General features: G+C 36.2%; 2 protein-coding genes across 2 annotated transcripts; one reads left to right on the top strand and one right to left on the bottom strand.

Annotated features, from left to right (window-relative positions):
• Positions 1-326: 326 nt before the first annotated feature.
• On the top strand, positions 327-4,532 carry LOC107094320 (beta-1,4-galactosyltransferase 1-like). The gene is made up of 3 exons (XM_015389869.1): positions 327-614; positions 1,000-1,469; positions 2,558-4,532. Exons 2-3 carry the CDS (start codon positions 1,089-1,091, stop codon positions 3,224-3,226), a joined length of 1,050 nt encoding a protein of 349 aa, XP_015245355.1. The 5' UTR covers positions 327-614; positions 1,000-1,088; the 3' UTR covers positions 3,227-4,532.
• Positions 4,533-11,226: 6,694 nt separating this feature from the next.
• amer2 (APC membrane recruitment protein 2) lies at positions 11,227-14,896 on the bottom strand. Its single transcript, XM_015389820.1, has one exon. The coding sequence runs from the start codon at positions 14,696-14,698 to the stop codon at positions 12,620-12,622; it is 2,079 nt and encodes a 692-aa protein (XP_015245306.1). The 5' UTR covers positions 14,699-14,896; the 3' UTR covers positions 11,227-12,619.
• Positions 14,897-18,559: the final 3,663 nt, after the last annotated feature.

Below are 18,559 nucleotides of genomic sequence, written 5' to 3'. Positions count from 1 at the left end.
TCATAACTTGGATAATAAAAAAACCTTTTCTAAAGAAGACCTTTTGTGTTTCAGTTATGTTGACACTAAGATACTCTTCAGTGAGGAAATGTTTAATTTTGTGGCTATGCTTCATCCCCCCCAAAATGCATTTCTTTTCACTGTTTGTCAGTTTGTTTATTTTTTCTTCCTCAGCGTACCCTGCTGTCAGCCTTTGGGTGGTCTCAGTTTCCTCATTGTGTTTGATGGCACTCCCCTTTCTGAACCTGTGATTGGCCGGCGCTCTTGTAAAAGGGAAGTCGGTTACTTATCAGTGACATTCCAGTTTCGAAACTTGCCATAAGAGGAAATTAGTCTCAGTCGAGTTCCAGTGAACGGAGGACAGTGCTGCCATCTTATTTCTGGTGATCTAAGGGTTTTTCCTTTTTTTGACAGACTGACAGTTAACAGGCTGATAACATGGACCACTGCGGGCATCAGATAGAAGAACAGAATCTGAGGCTAAAGCTGGGGATGTCTTGACAGCTTCTTTCTATGAAGGCCTTCGGAAGGCCTTTGGGTTGACCTGCTTAGACTCAGCACCTTTAAACAAATTCCAGTAGAGGGCATACTCTGACAACATACAGACTTTTAAGGTTTGTCACTAAATTAATATTGCTGCTGCTTTGAGGATATTTTTCACCTTCATCAAAGTGAAGTCTTTTTTTAGTAACAAAATAATTGTTCTCAATATAGTTTTTTGTTTCTGGTTAAATTGTATGTTAACACCAGTACCTCAAAGAAGTGTATGTAATTGCAATAATAGTTTTTATATATATATATATAAAAAAAAAAAAAAGGTTTATGACAATCATCACAAACTGAGCCAGAAATGTAGAATGTAGAAAAAGCCTTATGATGATTTTAAATGTAAAACTTTAAACCGTACGTTTAGGCAGGCAGTTAAACCTGATATGCTGAGTTAAACAAGGAAGTTGATGAAGGGAAAAAAAAAACTGATCTGGTTTGTCTTGTTTTTAGAGGAGGTTTGACTTGCAAAGAGAATACAGGAAGCACAGTGGTGAAAGGTCATTTCTGCATGCCAGCGCTGAACACCGAGGATTTTAAACATGCTGAAGAAACTATTGGCCTGTTTGTCCCTCTTTGTCTTCATCAGCCTTTTGTTTTATGCTGTGGTTTTATTCTACGGTAAAAACCTTAATTTTTCAACTGCAGCTGTTCCTCGCATTGTATTGAACAGAAACCAAAATTTCTCCTGGAAGATTCAGGATGATTTACAGGTGACTGAAATCAGCCATGAAATCACAGTGGTGCCAGTCATCTCAAACAGGACTTTGGAGCCTTGCCCTGAAACCCCACCAAATCTTGTGGGTCCTCTCCTTGTGGAGTTTAATACAAAACGGACATTAGAGGAGGTTACACAGCAGGTTGGTTCTTCACTTCAGCCAGGAGGACGCTATAAGCCAACTGACTGCATCTCCCAACACAAGGTAGGTCAAAATCTGCATTAAAAGTTCATGGCAAAAATGTTCTAATAATATCTCCTTTTACCAATTGTGAACTTTTTTATTCAAGAAACATTAAATAATTTCATAATGTCATGAGATATTGGTTTATTTTACATTTAAAACAAAGAAATCCTGGAAACCATTTCAGAATAAAAAACAGAGAGGTTTTTGATGTTGTCACATCTATAAAGAGCTTTTTGGGTTATTCGTTTCCTCATAAATGTACAAGTTTAACCAATTTTATTGGTGGTTTGAATGTCTGTGCTTTTCTTTCCAGACAAACAAGAGTTTGTTTAATGTCAAACTTCTCAAAATTATTTTCATTTATTTTTATTACATTCACATTGAGAGCTCTTTTTTTGGATTTAATATATATATATATATATATATATATATATATATATATATATATATATATATATATATATATATATATATATATATATATATATATATATAGATAGATAGATAGATAGATATATAGATATATATTAATATCCTTTAATCTTTAATTTTCCTTCATGTTTCACAACCTGAAATTAGTTTTCACTAACCCCCCCAAAAGAATAATAACAACATTAAAGACGAAAATTAAATTATGAAATGATGAAAATGACAACATCCCTGAAAAAGTGAAGAGATTGACATCCTTAGAAAAAGCTAACTAGGTTTCTTTCCTTTTTTCTTAATGTAGATTATAGAAGATTAGACTTGTTTATAAGAGCCCTTTAGTTAAAAAAAAAACAACAAAAAAAAACTTAGAGGTGGACATACAGTAAATGCCATTTCAATAAACTAACATTTTAATGTTAATATTCCTACAAGTAAAAGAAAACCTTAGAATAATGTTTGTAAAAGAACATTTATTACTACTAAAAAGAAGTTATGTAATTTAAAACTTTTATTCTTTAGAGGAGATCTATCAAAGAAATCCCTAATATCTGAAATTCACTGACAACCACAAGTGTTTTTTTGTTGTTTTCAGAACATAAAAAAACTATCAAATGAAAGTAATCTCACCTGGGCTATTGTTCTTTTTTGTTGTTTTTTTTTTTTATTTTTTTGTTTAGGTAGCGATCATCATCCCATTCAGAAATCGACACGAGCACCTCAATCATTTGCTCTACTACATTCATCCTATCCTGATCCGCCAGCAGTTGGATTATGGCGTGTATGTCATCAACCAGGAAGGGGAAGGAGTGTTCAACAGAGCTAAGCTGATGAATGTTGGCTTCCTTGAAGCTCAGAAGGAATATGACTATGAGTGCTTCGTCTTTTCTGACGTTGACCTTGTGCCCCTCGATGACCGTAATCTCTACAGGTGTTTTGATAATCCAAGACATTTGGCTGTTGCTATGGACAAGTTTAACTTCCATCTACCCTATACTACCTACTTCGGTGGGGTCTCCTCGCTGTCCAAGCAACAGTTCTTGAAAATTAATGGCTGTCCAAACACTTACTGGGGATGGGGTGGAGAGGACGACGATATTTACAGGCGGGTCGTCTACCGTGGGATGTCCATTTCTCGACCGGATGGTGTGACTGGGAAGTACAAGATGGTCAGGCATCAAAGAGACAAACATAACGAACCTAATCCAAAGAATCCTGACAAACTTGCTAAAACTAAACAGACTATGGATAAAGACGGACTAAATTCCCTTAGCTACACAGTTAAGGAGATCTTAAAAAGACAATTGTTTACTTTTATTACTGTGGATATTCAAGCGCCTGCAAGTTAATGACAAGACAAGTGGAGAAGCATAGGGGGAGCTGTAATATTGAAGTATTTGTAAAGCTATTGTATTTTAAATAGCCTTGATTGGTGAATGGGGTAGAATATATAAAAATGTGTATGCATAAATGTGTCCAGGGATGCTATAAAATGAATGTGTCACAATTATTGTGCAAATTTTGACATCACTTAGATTATTATTTTTTTATATATATATATATATATATATACAGTCTATAAGAAAAAGCTAGACATGAAAGCTCATAAAAAAGTAAACATTTGATCGTTTTCATCTCTGTGAGAATTGAAGTTAAGCTTAGATATCTGTGTGATGTGTGTAACTGAAGCACTTTATCTAACAAAGATATCAGCATCAGAATTTGTTTCTTTTGTTTAGTAGAAGTCTGTTGGGATTTTTTCTTGTGTGTTTTTAGTTTGTCTCTTTACAGTCCTTATTTTTATTTATAGGTCTTGATTTGAGTTACAAAATATAAGTTCATAATAATTAACCAAAGCTTTTTCTTTTGGTGTTGCCTTATTTTTAGTTTGCTTATTGAGAATTAAATAAAGTGCAGAGATGGGTGCCTTAGTTAGAGCTATTGCCTAGAGCAAGTTGGATAATTCTTTGGAAATTCCCTTGTTATTCAATATATATTAGGACAATATGACTTGAATTAGAAATGCTCATTCTCTGTTACAAGCAGCATGACCACAAAAAAAAAAGGCTGTGCTGATGGAATCGACTGTAAATCTACAGATTACTATGTAATCTTAAAGGATTAAATTTGACTTTTTTAGGTGATTGGTTCCTATAAGATGTAATATTACCAGGAGATTGTTATAAAGATGTCAAAAGTGGTGGAAGAGAGCAATTTTGTCAGCCAAAAAAATATATTAATGTATTTTAACTGATTTGGTGAATAAACTGATTGGGAGTCTACTCATTTAAAAATATGAAAGCTGTAAAGTTGATCATAGTGGTAAAGGATCGTTCTACTATAGGCATAGATCTATTAACGAGAAGTTAATTTAATAGTAGTTTTCCCCTTTATAAAACAATAAATACTGTAGTTTAAATCAGAAGCAGCTAGCATAGAACACCTACCTTTGGGATTTTACTGTGGAATTTTTCCCTTCTGTTTTTTTGTGGTATTTAAAAGCAATCAGTACAACTGCTGGAAACACCTATGGCCCAATAGGAATTTTAAGTGACAGGGCAGGAAAAACTAGTAAAACACCTCCATCATCTAACAAAAATGACTGCAGAGGAAAAATACCTAATATAAGTTTGCTTAAACCACCTAGCACAAGAACAAAAGATCCAGTTAGGTTAATTATTATAGTATGAATTACACAACAAATACATAAAGTTTCAACTTTTCCATATAAAACTATTTCAGTTTTTCTTCTCAGGGAAGAATCCATTAAAAAATACTTTAAAATGTACAAATTATCTTGAATTTATTTCTTAGCATCAGTCCTGCTTTTTTATTCCTACACTTTGTCTCATGTTGTTGCCCGGTTTAGAAAAAAAAAGGATTTCATTTAAACTAAAGTTGATTTTCATCTTTATAATTCTTTAAGCTTTTTTTTGTTTGTTTTATTATTAAAAATTGTTGGCAAAAGAAACAATATCTTTGATGACAGATGTAAGTTTTATTTGGTAATTAGAATAACAACTGTGGTTTTCTTATAACTTTAAAATAATTTCTATAATTTGTGTCACGGGGAAGTACAACTAAGGTTTCTACTTATTTCTACTTATACTACTTATTTGGTAATTAGAATAACAACTGTGGTTTTCTTATAACTTTAAAATAATTTATATAATTTGTGTCACAGGGAAGTAAAAGTAAGATTTCTACTGGCATTTAGCTTTTATATCCTTTACTTTGTAACACCTTTGCTATTTTAGAAATGAGATAGTTATCATAACCGAAATGCTTCTGCACCGTTGTCAGCTCACAGTGATTAATGGTGATGGTGTTAATGCACAGCATGGTGAAAGGTCACATTTAACAGAAATAGTTTAGAGAACAGTTAAAATGAACTATTTCTATGGCCCATGAGTTTATGGTTATGAGTCCAAATTCCTTATGTGACTTAGTTCTTATCAAGTCATTGCTGATCATTTGCAACCTGGTCTTTGCTGATTTATTTACACCCGTTTTATCACCTACTGTCCTACAGTTAGAACCATATTTAAAATTTTTTGAAGTTTAGTAAATAATACTCAGATTTGCATCTTTCCCTGATGTGGTTAAACAGTGAAAACAATGTCTACAGCTTTCTTTTGCTTCAGCATAAAGTAATATTCCATTTCCCCCACATTGGGTTGGATTAGTTCATTTTTAAGTCTTGAAGTTCAAGTCATGTATAAACATACCCTTCTGTAATGTCCCTTTGGGATCAGTGGGCTGCCATCGTGGGGCGCCCAGGGAGCAAGCGGGGGTTAAGGGTCTTGCACACAGACCCAGAGTGGCAGTCTGTGGGAGTGGGGCTCGAACTCAGAGCCTCAGGATTCCAGGGTCTATGCCCGAACCACTAGGCTGCCACTCCCTATTGTTCTGTAGCGTCTGTCTGATGCAACTTTGTCTCAACCTATATTCCATCACAGAGCTCCTCTGGTTCTTTTTTAATTCATTGCAAGGTGTAACTTAAGTTTTTTTTTTTAACCTTTAATCATCCTCACTGATTTAAAATATGTTCATGAGTTGATGAGAGTCTCAAAGCTTAACAGATCATTATATAAGTTTCTTTATGCAGTTTGTGATGCATTTCTATGCAAGAATTTATTCAAATTTCTTTTTTAGTGAATTGTTATTAAAATGTGAGGAAGTAATCTTATAAAGAGACATTTAATTATTTTTTTCCTGCTTTTTCTGAGCTTCAACATGAGAGCTCTTCACATGTCCTCGTATACAAGTGAAATGGAAACTAAAATTGTAGGGTGTAAGGTAATTTGGATTCTTGAATCATAAGAATTAAAACAGATCACTGAACTAGTTTGACTGTTTAAGATGCTGATCAGTTAATATTAAGGCTTCTGCACAAGTTTACAATAACTTGCTTTTGTTTATTAAACAATTGTTTTTAGGTTAATTATTAGTTAGAGCTTTAGAGGCTTTCGTTTGACCTTTTTGGTTCTCACTTCTCATCTTGTGATTCATAATCTAATTTCATTTTGCATCTCTTGAGCTAAAATTTAATTTATTCAGATACTTCCTGCTTTATTCTTTTAGGAAAATTTGAGTTTCTCACAATAAGGAACTACATGCTTGATGTAGTGCTTACTGAAAGCCATGTGACTATTAAATAACTCTTTAAAAAAAACACTAAAATCTTTGTTTGAAAAGTAAAAAGTCCCATCAGTGGAGGAAATGCATTAATGGCATGCACATGTTCCGCAAACACAGTCTACTTACCTTCCTCTATTTGTTTGTAGAGTGTCAAACTTGTTCAATCACTGAGTCAAAAAACTGGTTTGCTAAGAGATTATCCACAAGAGGGGTGACTAAAGCAACAATGCTTTGACATAAACACCTGAGTAAAAGGTTAAATATAGGCAAGAAAATTTAAGGTAAAAGGTGAGAGAAAGAAATCCATGAAATCTGACTAGTGTCAACTAACTGCTTCTGTTTATTTAGAAAAGTTAAATAACTTTTTTATATATATATATTTTGTTTAGGGTTTTTTTCTTCTGTGTTTTTATGTCTAAAACATTTGCTAATGCTGCTGTTGAAACCAGCAGCATTAGCACATTTGAATATGTACATCCCCATGTAAATTTGGAGTCAGTGGATACGTACCTGAATGAGTGCTTTGCTGCACCAGTTCAACTCCACTACTATTCCTCAGTGTGTGTTGGGAAGCCCACCCCCACACCGTCAGCCCCCTTTTCTCCATTCACCTCCCCATCTTTCTATCCTCCTCCCTGCCCAGCCCCCTCTTCTCATTGGCTGACCTAGTGGAGTTGCTATGGGAACAACTGCCAAGAGGCTGCCATGCAGAGTGTGGGGTGCTGCTTTGGAATGGTTCTCCATGATACACTAACTGCCACACATTTATTGAGGTCAGGGATCCCTTCTTATCAAGATGACATCATTTTCAAAAGGCTTGAAGATGAATTTTCTACACATTAACTCTACTTTCAATAATGTACTCTGGATCCATTTTCTGAATTGTTTTGTGCACATGCAATAAATGATTCAAAGGCTCAATCTTGAGTATTATTTACACACAAGAATCCATCCCTCTCACTTATCTTTGCAGCAAATGTAATTGTTTGCTTTGTTCAGATTTTTTCTTATGTAAAATAGTTAGATTAGAAATATAGGAATGAAAACCTTAAAAGAACTGCAATTATGCTAAAATGTTAATGCTGGTTTTGTTTTGTTATTTGTTTATCTATAACAACTTAATCTAAATTCTCGGTGTGGTTGTGAAAATTGTGCAGTACTTTTGTTTTAAACAGTTACTGGTGAAGAAACTGTTGATCAAATCAAGTGGATCTCAAAACATTAGAACGTAATAGACAGCTTCTTTATTTTGGTTATGTTTTGGTCTTCATAAAGAGCGGTGACTCCACAGTTGATCACCCTCCAAAGGAAGAGATTGTTGCTGCTCTATCAAAGACGATTTATGGAAATTTAAGTGAAAGGAAAATTGTGCACAAGAACTAAGAAACACTCACAGCTTTTTGAATAATTATGGAGCAAAGCTTATTAGGGAGTATTAAACATCTTCAATGGGCTTTTGTATATTTTTTGACCTGTTTGCAAACTTGTCTGAACTAAAATCCATAGCGATGATATCGGATATCATCAATAATGAAAAGAGAGACAAAAAACTAACAAAGCAGCTGGGCTAAAAGCCGCTGATGAAGTAACCTCAGCAGAGATAAAAAGCCTGATAGCGTCAATGCCACACAGTGATGCAGTTAGAAGGAGACTTGAAGAGGGATTGAGTGCAAACACTTCTTACTTGATTGGCATATATGTTAGAAATAATATTAAAAAAATTTTCTTAGTTTATTGTAATATTAAAATTTTCTGATGATAACAACTTTTAGATTGCATCAGCTGTTAGCCATTTTCAAAACATAAAAAGAAGCAGTGTCTTGAAATATAATCTGTTTGATGGACTGTTCAATCAAATTAATTTTTCAAATTTTGTTTTTGCCATATGATATTCGAATTTATAGAAGTGCACCTGCATTAAATTTAACAGTGTATTTAGTTCAGATTATTAAGAGCATATGAAATCATGAAAAAAAAAAAAACTTTAACATTAACCTGTACGAATGGCAACATGCAGAAGTGTCATGTTTCTCACATGCTATGCTATGTCAGCGACACAAGTAGCAGTCTCAGTCAATAACAGTCGAAACTGAAACATAATATTCAGCTTTTCAAGAAGCTTGTAGATGTCTTAGTTACTGGAGCTCCTGGGCAGGGCTGCCTGCTGCTTTACCTTGATCTGGTTACCACAAAACAGTGGAGGTCAGCTTTCAACCAGCACTATAGAAAATAGACTGCTTGCTTATCTTTATTTTTAAATGGGTTATTTTCCCCACAAACTGTCCATCGCTGGAAACAAATGAAAAAGTTATTATACACCTAAAGTGCCTGTGGTCTGGTGTGCTGCTTAAAAAATGTTATTTTATAGTTCCATACCTTAAGTTTATCATTCCATGATGATGCATTGCTCTTCGTTAACTTGAACAAGAACCTTACAGTTCAGCAAAAAAACCTAAATTCTGTTTGTGTACTTTCAATAGATTTATGCACTAGGAGCAAACACTGAGTAGAAATGCCCTCATCCTGCAGATTAATGACAAGATCAGCTAACATATATATGCATGCTCCAGCACGCAGTATTCTCACTGTCAGCAACCTTGGCTTTGACGAAGTGTGCTGGTAGAAGTGAGTGTCTTACGTAAGGCTTTTATATAAATCTCAGTGTGCAAAACAAGAGAGAGAGAGAAGGGGGAGCTGCTGCACTACTAACAAAGGGGATTGCACTGCACCAAATCCGTCTCCATATGCACTTATGCACTTTGTCAACTATGTGCCTGCTTGTTATAGTAATATCCACATTTTCTGAATCAGGTTAGTATATTCAATGTTGTTCAAGATGACTTTGAATCTGATAGGTTTGAAATCTGTATGAATCAGCTGTTTTCTTGTTTTAACCTCATTGCTGTCTGACCCCATCTAGCCTTTCCTGCTGGAGAGCAAAAGAGGGTCAAAGCCTTTATCAGTCGTTAGAAAATATTGATTCATACATAGCTGACCTATTTACAAATCTGATTTAGCTGTTTTCCAATTATTTTTTTTTTCATTCAGTCTGATTCAGTCTTCATTCAGTCTGAAAATAAAAGTTACAGATATTCTACTAATTTTGCTCTGATAAGAAAATAGGATAAAATGATCCCACATTCTAAGAAATCGATGTAAACGTAGATTGAAAGAGTCAGGTACTGATGTGTTAGCGCCAAAATATTTAATTAATGGAAAAACAGTTGTTGGAGCAGTGTGAGGCTGACGATTGAAAAACAACACCCGGAAAAAGGAAAACATAGCATGCTGTTTGTTGGTGCAACAAACCAAGACCCACTCACACGAAATTCTAAATTTACGATGAGAAAGGAAGAAATGTTCCAACAACTTGGAACTGATTTTGGCAGCAGTATGGTTGCCTCAGGAGTGCATTTATGTAACATCAAAGAAATAAGGGAGGTATCATACAGGTTTGACTGAAACTCTGGCTCTGACAAGTGAAAGCAGAATTACATCAGCTTAGAAACAGAGTTAATGTATAACAGTCAGTTCAGTATTACTCCTGTTTAGCATATTCAGTTTTGTATAGACAAAGTAGTTTTAATGTTTTGTAAATTATGTCGGTGAAATTTGTAAGTAAAAAAATGGATAAATACTCTAAGGAAAGAGAGAAATTAAGTTAACATAGATGAAAATGATAAATTCAAGTGAAAACAACACTGTAAAGGATTTTGGTGCCAAAATGATATGATATTTAATAATGATGATAATATAAAAAACTTGCCATTTGGATAATAAAATGAATTTTTTTTTATTCAAATGGCATTTTTTCAAATCATGCAAATTATTTTCAAAATGTTTTATTTATTTTTCTCCTTTACTAAAATCATCAATGGGGATTATCATCTTTTATTCCACTTCAGAGCAACTGTCTTGATTAGAAATGTGTTCACCACACCCACTCATTTCAGCTGGAAAAGGGTGGCAAGCAATTATGGTTGCTTTTTAATTTATTGTTATCATATTTTGTTTAAATACACAATAAATTAGTATATGTATATTTTTCTCCAATCTGTTATCAGTAATTAAAACATTATGACTTGATTTAATGATGCATTCATTTATTTGCTGAATTGTGACACGTATGGACTACCAAAAATTCCAAAGTCCATTGTTAAATCTTAAAAAATAGAAGTGACAATGACAATATGTGATTAGATTAGGTCCTGATGAGCAAAGTAAGTCATGGGAAAAAACATAGGATTTATGAACAGGACAAAATATCAGACATTAAAAAGGTGCTTTGCTACAGTACCAAACCTGTAATTTTATTTTGGGAACACTTGACTCTCAGTTATCATATCTATCATGGTGGGTGGAAAGTAAAAAGATTTTCATTAATTTTAACTTGTGCCCCTTAAGCTCTGACAGATGACCCCTGAGGGCCACAAGCCACACCCTCTTTTATGAATAAACTGCTGCTTTGCAAAGCTAGACACGTTAAGCAGAGGTTTGTCTTTCAGAGCATTAGAGACCAAGAAAACAGGTAAATCTTGCTTTATTGCCTTTCTGTCATTACCTTAAGTTGAGAGTAAATGACCTATTATACCTACAATATTAAGCTACATTCAGTTTAACAAACAGCTGCGGTGGATCCTGAAATCAAATTATAGAATGTGCATCAGCAGAAGAGGCAGTCCTTTAGTTTGCTTAACTTTTTTTTTTTACCTTTTTAAGAATGTCCGACTTATAACAGTACAAAAAAGTACGTCCTTGTCAACCATTCACATCAAAACTTGCCAAACAATCCAGAAAAAGAAGGAAGTTCCCCCAACAAGTTGATACAATCACAGTTTGAGATCTGAGCTGTTTTTTTTCTTTGTTTGTTTTATTTTTACTATTATTGATTTTTTATTTTTATTTTTTTCGGAAGTCTGAAAACATAAGAAAAACGCACTTAGAAAACTTGCTTTTGTTACATGTCCTTAGAGGACAGACTTAACCAGTGTAAGCTACAAAGAGAGCAACAGATGTCGTACAATGTGCATAAAGTGAAACTCTTCACCTCTCAAATGATCTTCCCTGACTTTTGTGCCTTGTGTGCACTGCATGCTGAGAGTAATGACATGTGTGAGCATGCTTTTCTTTAATCTGACTCTTCTGTTTGTATACAGTGAGGATGCATCAGTGCAAAGGATCTCTCCACGTGTTATATTGCAAGATTTTGCAGGTTTAGTTAAATTAGAGTAAATCCCAGAGAAGTAAAAAAAAAAGTCAATAAAGTATGTGGTAGAGGTGGGAATCACCAACAACCAAATGTCAAAATTAATAAGTCCACAAACGGGTTACATTTCTCAAAAAAAAAAACAGTAAAATGTGTTTTCTTTTTTAGCCATAAAGTCACACAGCTGCATTAGCTCTACTTGTATTTATGCATCTAAAAAACAGCATTGAACTTAGGGAATGGTCAAAAGAATACCATTTTCGAAAGTGAATGACGATAAAAAATATACTGTTCCAGGAATTTAGAGGAAGAAAAAGCTCAAATTTATGAGTTGTTTGTTATGAATGTTTTTTTTTTTTTTAGCTTTGGCTATAAAATCACAAGATTAGGAGGTAATTCATTACAAATCAAGCAAGGAAAATATGTAAAACGACAGTAAACTTTGATTGGAGTAGGTCCTTATAAGAAAACAGTAATGTCACAAGGAGTTTCATACAAAAGATGTCAAAGATAAAAAGGTGCTCTGTTGCTTTTTCCATAGTAGTAAATGAAATTTAACAGGTCCGTAGTTTTTTCACAAACTTGTAGTCGAAGAATGTATTATCTCTGTTCAAGGATTGTCAACAGGTAGCCTCCAAAGTGCAAAGATTGGTAAAATGTTAATCCAGCTTCTTTGGAGTCTCCTTTTGTCTGAAATGAACAAGGCTACTGATTTTTTTTTTTTTCCAGAGAGCCAAAAGAAACATAGGAAATCCCTTGAGATCTGAATGGAATTTATAAGCTGATAATTCTACAGCTCAGGATTTTCAAGGAAAGCATTTGGTTCTGAACAACCAGGCCTGTACTATCATACATTTAACCCCAGTGTTAGACAAAAAAATTCTTTCAAAAATAACTACTTCTTGGATATGGCTCCTCCAGTTGTGTTGGCAGGCTTGTTTCCAGAACGTCGAACTGGAACCTTTGACACAGGGATTCTGGTGCGAGTTGGTTGGGGTGCTTGGGTCTTTGGCAAAGGGGTTTCTGCCTCCAGTACAGAGGACAGAGCTGACTGGCTTACAGAGTGGGGAGGTGAGGTTTGTCTGGTGCTTACTGGAATCTTGGAGTCTCGTGGAAGGCTGGTGCTGCCTTTCAAAGATTGGAACGAAGAAGAGGATGAGGTTGAAATTGGACTTTTTTGGGAGGTGGGACTCATTTTAAAATCTGCAGATGGAGAAGGGGTACTGTTTAGATCATCATCTCTCCTCTGATCTTCTCCCTCTTCAGGATCGGTGTAAAGGTCGTAAAGGTGGTCCCCAGAACAGCTATCCCTTGAAAGGGCAATCTTCTGGTTTCGTTGCACCCCGCTCTCATCAGGTGTGGCTGTAGGTGTTGCTGAGGGAGTATCCCAGTATCCTTCATCGCTGAGTAGTTCTTTTTCTCCAGGTGATACAGTATGACGGCCATGTGCATGAGGGAGAGGGGGTTTACCTGCCCAGCTTCCTGCTCCGCCAACGACTGGAATCTTACTGAGACCCAGCGCCTTCACCGGTGCTTTTCTATCTGCACTTCTTTGAGTTGAGGGACGATGTGTACTAGGAGAGGTGGTGCGAGGAGGATAGGTGGATGTAAGGGTACTGCAGGAAGGCTGGTACTGATGTGGTAAAGAAGGGGAGCTCTCTCCTGCAGAAGGCAACATGTGCCAGAGTCCCTGCATATCTGCATCATCCACCCCTTCCGGGCTTGCCATTTCTTCACCCCCTCCCATGTAAGCCACCACACCACTACCAGGAGGGTGTTGCGTCGGAGGAGGAGGCACTCGGGTCCTCGCAGGGAGGCAGACAGGTGTGGAACTTTGAGCAACAGAGTACATGGGCTGGGTGATCTGGGGAGGTAATGAAGGTTTGGTTGGGGAAGCATGGGTTGTTGCACTGGATATACCAATGGTTCTCCCAACACTGGCACCCAGACTACCCCCTCCACCCCCACTGCTACTACTACTCGTACCACTTCCACCATTACCCCCTGGCCCTTCCTCCTCTGCATCAGCAATAATGTCTCCACAACCAGTCAGAGAATCAAAGCTCTTCAAGGATGTGACATCTGTAAAAAGGATTGAACACAGTCGATCTACCGAGGGCTCTGAAGGTTGGTCACCCATGCTGCAGCGATCCAAAGGGGGTGTAATAAGAGAAGGGGTGAGACTAGATACAGAAGCTTTGGCTTTTTGGATGGATTGGCGCAGTGGTGAGTCGGTGGGTGTGTAAGGAATCGGGGAGTCTGGCTCACCAGATGGTCCTGGCATGGCAACACAGTGTGTGGGTGTCATGGTAACACTAGTGGTGGGAGTGTCTGACCCATGGAGGTTAGATCCTGTCTCTGCATTTTCACAGTCCTCCTGGTGATGATGAGGAGGAGGCTCAAGGGTAAGAGTAATGTCCTTCATGTTTTCAGATTCTGCAGCCTCCATGTCCCTTTCTTTCTTACTTCCCACCTCTTCTCCTTCAGCTTCATTTGTTTTCTCTTTACGCCTCCATCGCATGCTGCTAAAAAAGCCCTTCAGGCCCCTCCCTCTTCTCACAATCCCTGCCCCACCATTTTCACTTGTTCTAAAACTCCCTCGTCGGAGAAAGGAGAAGAAACTCAAGGATTTGCTAAGCGACCTCACCGGTCCTGCCTCCAGGCTAGTAAGGCCCTCCCCTCTCTGTCCCATAGCATCGCTATTAGAGCCTGATAGCCCATCATGTGTTTTGCTCCTCACAAGCTCTGCTGATGCCGCTGAGCTGTTTCCATTCAAAGAATTTCCGTTTTCAGAATTCCCGTTGTTTCCGCCGTTTGCTGTACCTTTGTTCCTGAAGGAGAAGAAGCTGGCCATTCCAGAGCCAGTGCGTCGCTTCCCAAAGAGTTTAAAGGCAGCTTTGTTGATCTTCCCTGCAGGCTGAGTGTCACACTGTGGAGCCACATGAGGCTCTACACAATCCGACTGCACCTCCATTATCCAGCACTTTGTTGCTCCCACACGATTGTTTCTCTCTAGTTTCTCTGACTGTCTTTATGTCCTTTCCCCTTCAGACACACAAGTTCTTTCTTCTACCTTCCACCCTAATAACTGGTGGTCCTTCACTCCCACTCTGGCTTGCTTTAACGCCTTCCTGCTGGTTTTCTCTGCCTCCCTCCCTTCCTCTCATCTCTCTCTCTTTCTTCCTCTCTCTCTTTCTCTCTCCTAGGCAAGCACACACATGCATGCAGGGTGCTGCTCTAAAATGTAGCCATGGCAACAGGGTGGGCTAAGCAGCTTTCGTCAGTGTTGGCAGGGCGCCAGCGTCTGTCCTCCACTCCCTCCCCCATCCCTTTCCTCGCCTCCTCCTCCACCTCACTTGTTACCAATCCACCATTTGCACTTTTTTGAAACAGCTAAATGGTTAAAATTTCAACAATTCACTATGTTTATTCTACAGCTGTACCGCACCTGTTCCAGGATATGTGCCGCTTACATTTACATAGAGGCTCTAATTTGATATGCTCTAGTTTTATGTGTTTGAATGTGTTTGCTTCCTTGTTCCTACTGATGAGTCGAGATAAAGTTGGTACTTTCATTATGCTTTATTAGTTGATATGGACAAAAGGCACCACTAAAGAAAAAAAGAGTGCAAAAACAAAGCAAAATAAAATAAGTGGAAACACAGCAAAAACACAAAATTCTATACTACAATTGTCATGACTTCTTTGTCTAACATTTTCAAAACTTTTAATCTACTTATATATTGTTCATTCCCCAGCATATATACATAAAAATCACTATGCAGACAACATAACTATAGTACATAAAAACAGATAATGAAATAAAACAAGGCTTTAGTTAAGTATTGTATGTGAATAATATAGTCATACTGCCAATATTAAGTTGTACATCCAATTTAATAGATTTTTTTTTTTTTTTTTTACAAATTTATTCTGATAACTTGAACCTTTCCATATTGTGTCATGCACCAATCAGATTTACTTGCACTTAACCAAACCTTCAGTGATAAACTAGGCTACAATTAAGGCAAAAAGTGGAAGGAAATTGAATTATGGCTTTCTTTATTTTTTGGTTTTTACCAAGTTTGGCCTTTATTTTGATTGTTAAAAGCGGGGCAGTGGGTAGCACTGCTGCCTTGCAGCAAGAAGATGCTGGGTTTGATTCCTGGCCCGGTGTCTTTCTGCATGGAGTTTGCATTTTCTCCCTGTTCGTTCCGGGTACTTTGGCTTCCTCCCACGGTCCAAAAACATGACTGTTAGATTAATTGGCTTCTCTAAATTCTCCTTAGGTGTGAGTGTGTGTGTCTGCATGAATGGTTGTTTGTCCTGTTGGGCTCTGTGTTGCCCTGCAATGGACTGGTGACATGTCTAGGGTGTACCTCGCCTCTCGCCCGTAGACAGCTGGATATAGGCACCAGCACCCCTCGTCACCCTAACAGGGATGAGTGTCATGGAAAATTGATGGATGGATGAATTAATGTTTTTCAAATTTCACATTTTTTCTTTTGAGTTTGCCAAACTTTCAATGTTATTGCAACTTGGAATACTAACATTTTCATATTCAAGTAAAGGTATTTGTTACCTGGGTAAATTTAATAAAAAAAAAAAATGTTTTATTCATTTATTCCTAAGTTTCATACCACTGACCTTTGGGGTCTTACCAAAGAGTAAAAACCCCTTTTTGCTAACCACTAGACCAGCTTCTGACGGTTGTAGTTCCTGACTATTAGTAACTTAACTATGAGTTATAAAAACTTTAAATAAGAAAAAGTTAAGGAGCTTGACAGTCATTCTACTAAAAAGTATATTATTCTATTTGGTAGGATCTCTTTAGCAGGTGTTTTATTGTTAAAATTGGACATTAAAAGAACACTAATTCTGTAACTCTAAAGATAACCCCAAAAAGTGATGTTTTTTGTCCACGCTTCGAATAAAACCCCCGTAAAATGTAGCATGTATTCATTGTAGCAAATGAATACTACAACTAACTTGGTTTTGTTTTCCCTATTGTAAACAGTATTTGTTTAAGCTTTTCACCAGTGAAAAAAAACGTTTTTCAGCCCCAAAAAAAGAAAGTTGGCCATTTTTGTTTGGTTGAGTTTTTTTTTTTTTTTTGCTTTTTTTTTTTTGCTTTTTATAAATCAATCCAGGTTAATTAAGGTTGTCAATGTTTTTTTTGTTTGGTTGTTTGTTTTGTGGGTGGAGGGGGGGNCTACAACTAACTTGGTTTTGTTTTCCCTATTGTAAACAGTATTTGTTTAAGCTTTTCACCAGTGAAAAAAAACGTTTTTCAGCCCCAAAAAAAGATAGTTGGCCATTTTTGTTTGGTTGAGTTTTTTTTTTTTTTTTTTTTTTTTTTTTGCTTTTTTTTTTTTTGCTTTTTATAAATCAATCCAGGTTAATTAAGGTTGTCAATGTTTTTTTTGTTTGGTTGTTTGTTTTGTGGGTGGAGGGGGGGGGGTGCTTTTTTCAATTCAATCAAGTTTATTTTTATAACACTAATTCACAGCACATATCATCTCAAGTCACTTTACATAGATAATACAGTCAGATTGGTTAAAAGTTTAATTTAAGGAAATTAAGTTGATTAGATCGAGTGATTGACATTCCAGTGCAGCCCAGCCAGTTACACTTCAGAATTTACCTAATTATCTTATCTAGTATAAAATAACTCAGTTAACAGAAAAACTATATCACAAGTACCAAGGAACCAGACAGCTCCCTGAGCTATAAAGAAAATGGTTGTTCTACAAAATAAGATCCTCAGCTCCAGAGGAGCTACAGAGATTCACAGCTTTGGTGGGAAAATGACCCACTGACACATTAACTATTATTAGAGGGCTTCAAAAATGATAGAAATGCCTTTACAGTTTCAGAAAAGTGTAGCAAATAGTTTAGTAAAATGTACAGCACAAGACATTGTTGAAAAAAAAAATGTAATTTGTATTGTCAGTATTGATAGTATTGATATAGGAGGTTAAACTAATCCAGACGATTACATTAACTTCCTAACAATAGGTCAGTTATGATAAAAAAAAATGAAAAATATACTAAGTGTAGGACAACCTTAGAAAACAACAAACTGAACTTATCTGAATTGAAAATCTGAAAATCAACAGGATTCATTAATTAATATGTCCAATAACCAGATTAATTAGTGTTAGCAATAGCGAATAAAAATGAATTTATGTAGTTTAATGAGAAAAAGTAAAAACAGTCTTAAAATCTGATGTGATTACTTTTCTTTCTGCAGTCACCTATTGTGAAAAAAAGTTTTGACATGTATTTGAAAAATTTGCAATTTTAAAATAATCGAAAACCCGCCTCACCCTAGTGAAGAGACTTTTAATGAAAAAGGTACATTTCTCATAACTAATGTGTTTCCATCAAGGACATTTTTTTCCTAATCAAAATTTGCGTCATTGGATAACATTAACGCATTATCAGTGTAAAATGTAACTCTTAAAACCCACCGGGTTTTAAGAGGTTAAATTTAAGAGGTTAAATGTGCAAACTTGTCTGTAACCCGGTGGGTTTTAAGTGGGGGTTATAATTCTGAATGCATAAAATTCCACTGGTGAACTTTTTACCAGCAGTTGAAGCCATTGCGCGCAGCTCCAAGCTGACACCAAAAGTTCCAAACCCCACAGCTCTGGAACTGTCATAGCTAGAGGTCTGAAATTTTCTGCATTTTTGGTTACCATGATGTAGAACACATATAATACAATGAAACCCGATTTTTATTACTGCTGTTAAAAAAAGACCTATCATTTCAAGAAAAGAAAAAAACAACAACTTTGAGTCATGTTTGAACTGATGCAGGTTGATCTGTGTT

The sequence above is a fragment of the Cyprinodon variegatus genome, unplaced genomic scaffold (assembly GCF_000732505.1).
Source record: "Cyprinodon variegatus isolate N-32 unplaced genomic scaffold, C_variegatus-1.0 Scaffold20, whole genome shotgun sequence".
Lineage (NCBI taxonomy): Eukaryota > Metazoa > Chordata > Actinopteri > Cyprinodontiformes > Cyprinodontidae > Cyprinodon > Cyprinodon variegatus.
This window is presented reverse-complemented; position numbering and strand designations above follow the sequence as displayed.

Coding starts and splice junctions, on each gene's coding strand:
- LOC107094320 (XM_015389869.1), top strand. CDS start 1,089: ATGCTGAAGAAACTATTGGCCTGTTTGTCCCTCTTTGTCTTCATCAGC. Junction 1,470..2,557: donor ACTGCATCTCCCAACACAAG/GTAGGTCAAAAT, acceptor TTTTTTGTTTAG/GTAGCGATCATCATCCCATT.
- amer2 (XM_015389820.1), bottom strand. CDS start 14,698: ATGGAGGTGCAGTCGGATTGTGTAGAGCCTCATGTGGCTCCACAGTGT.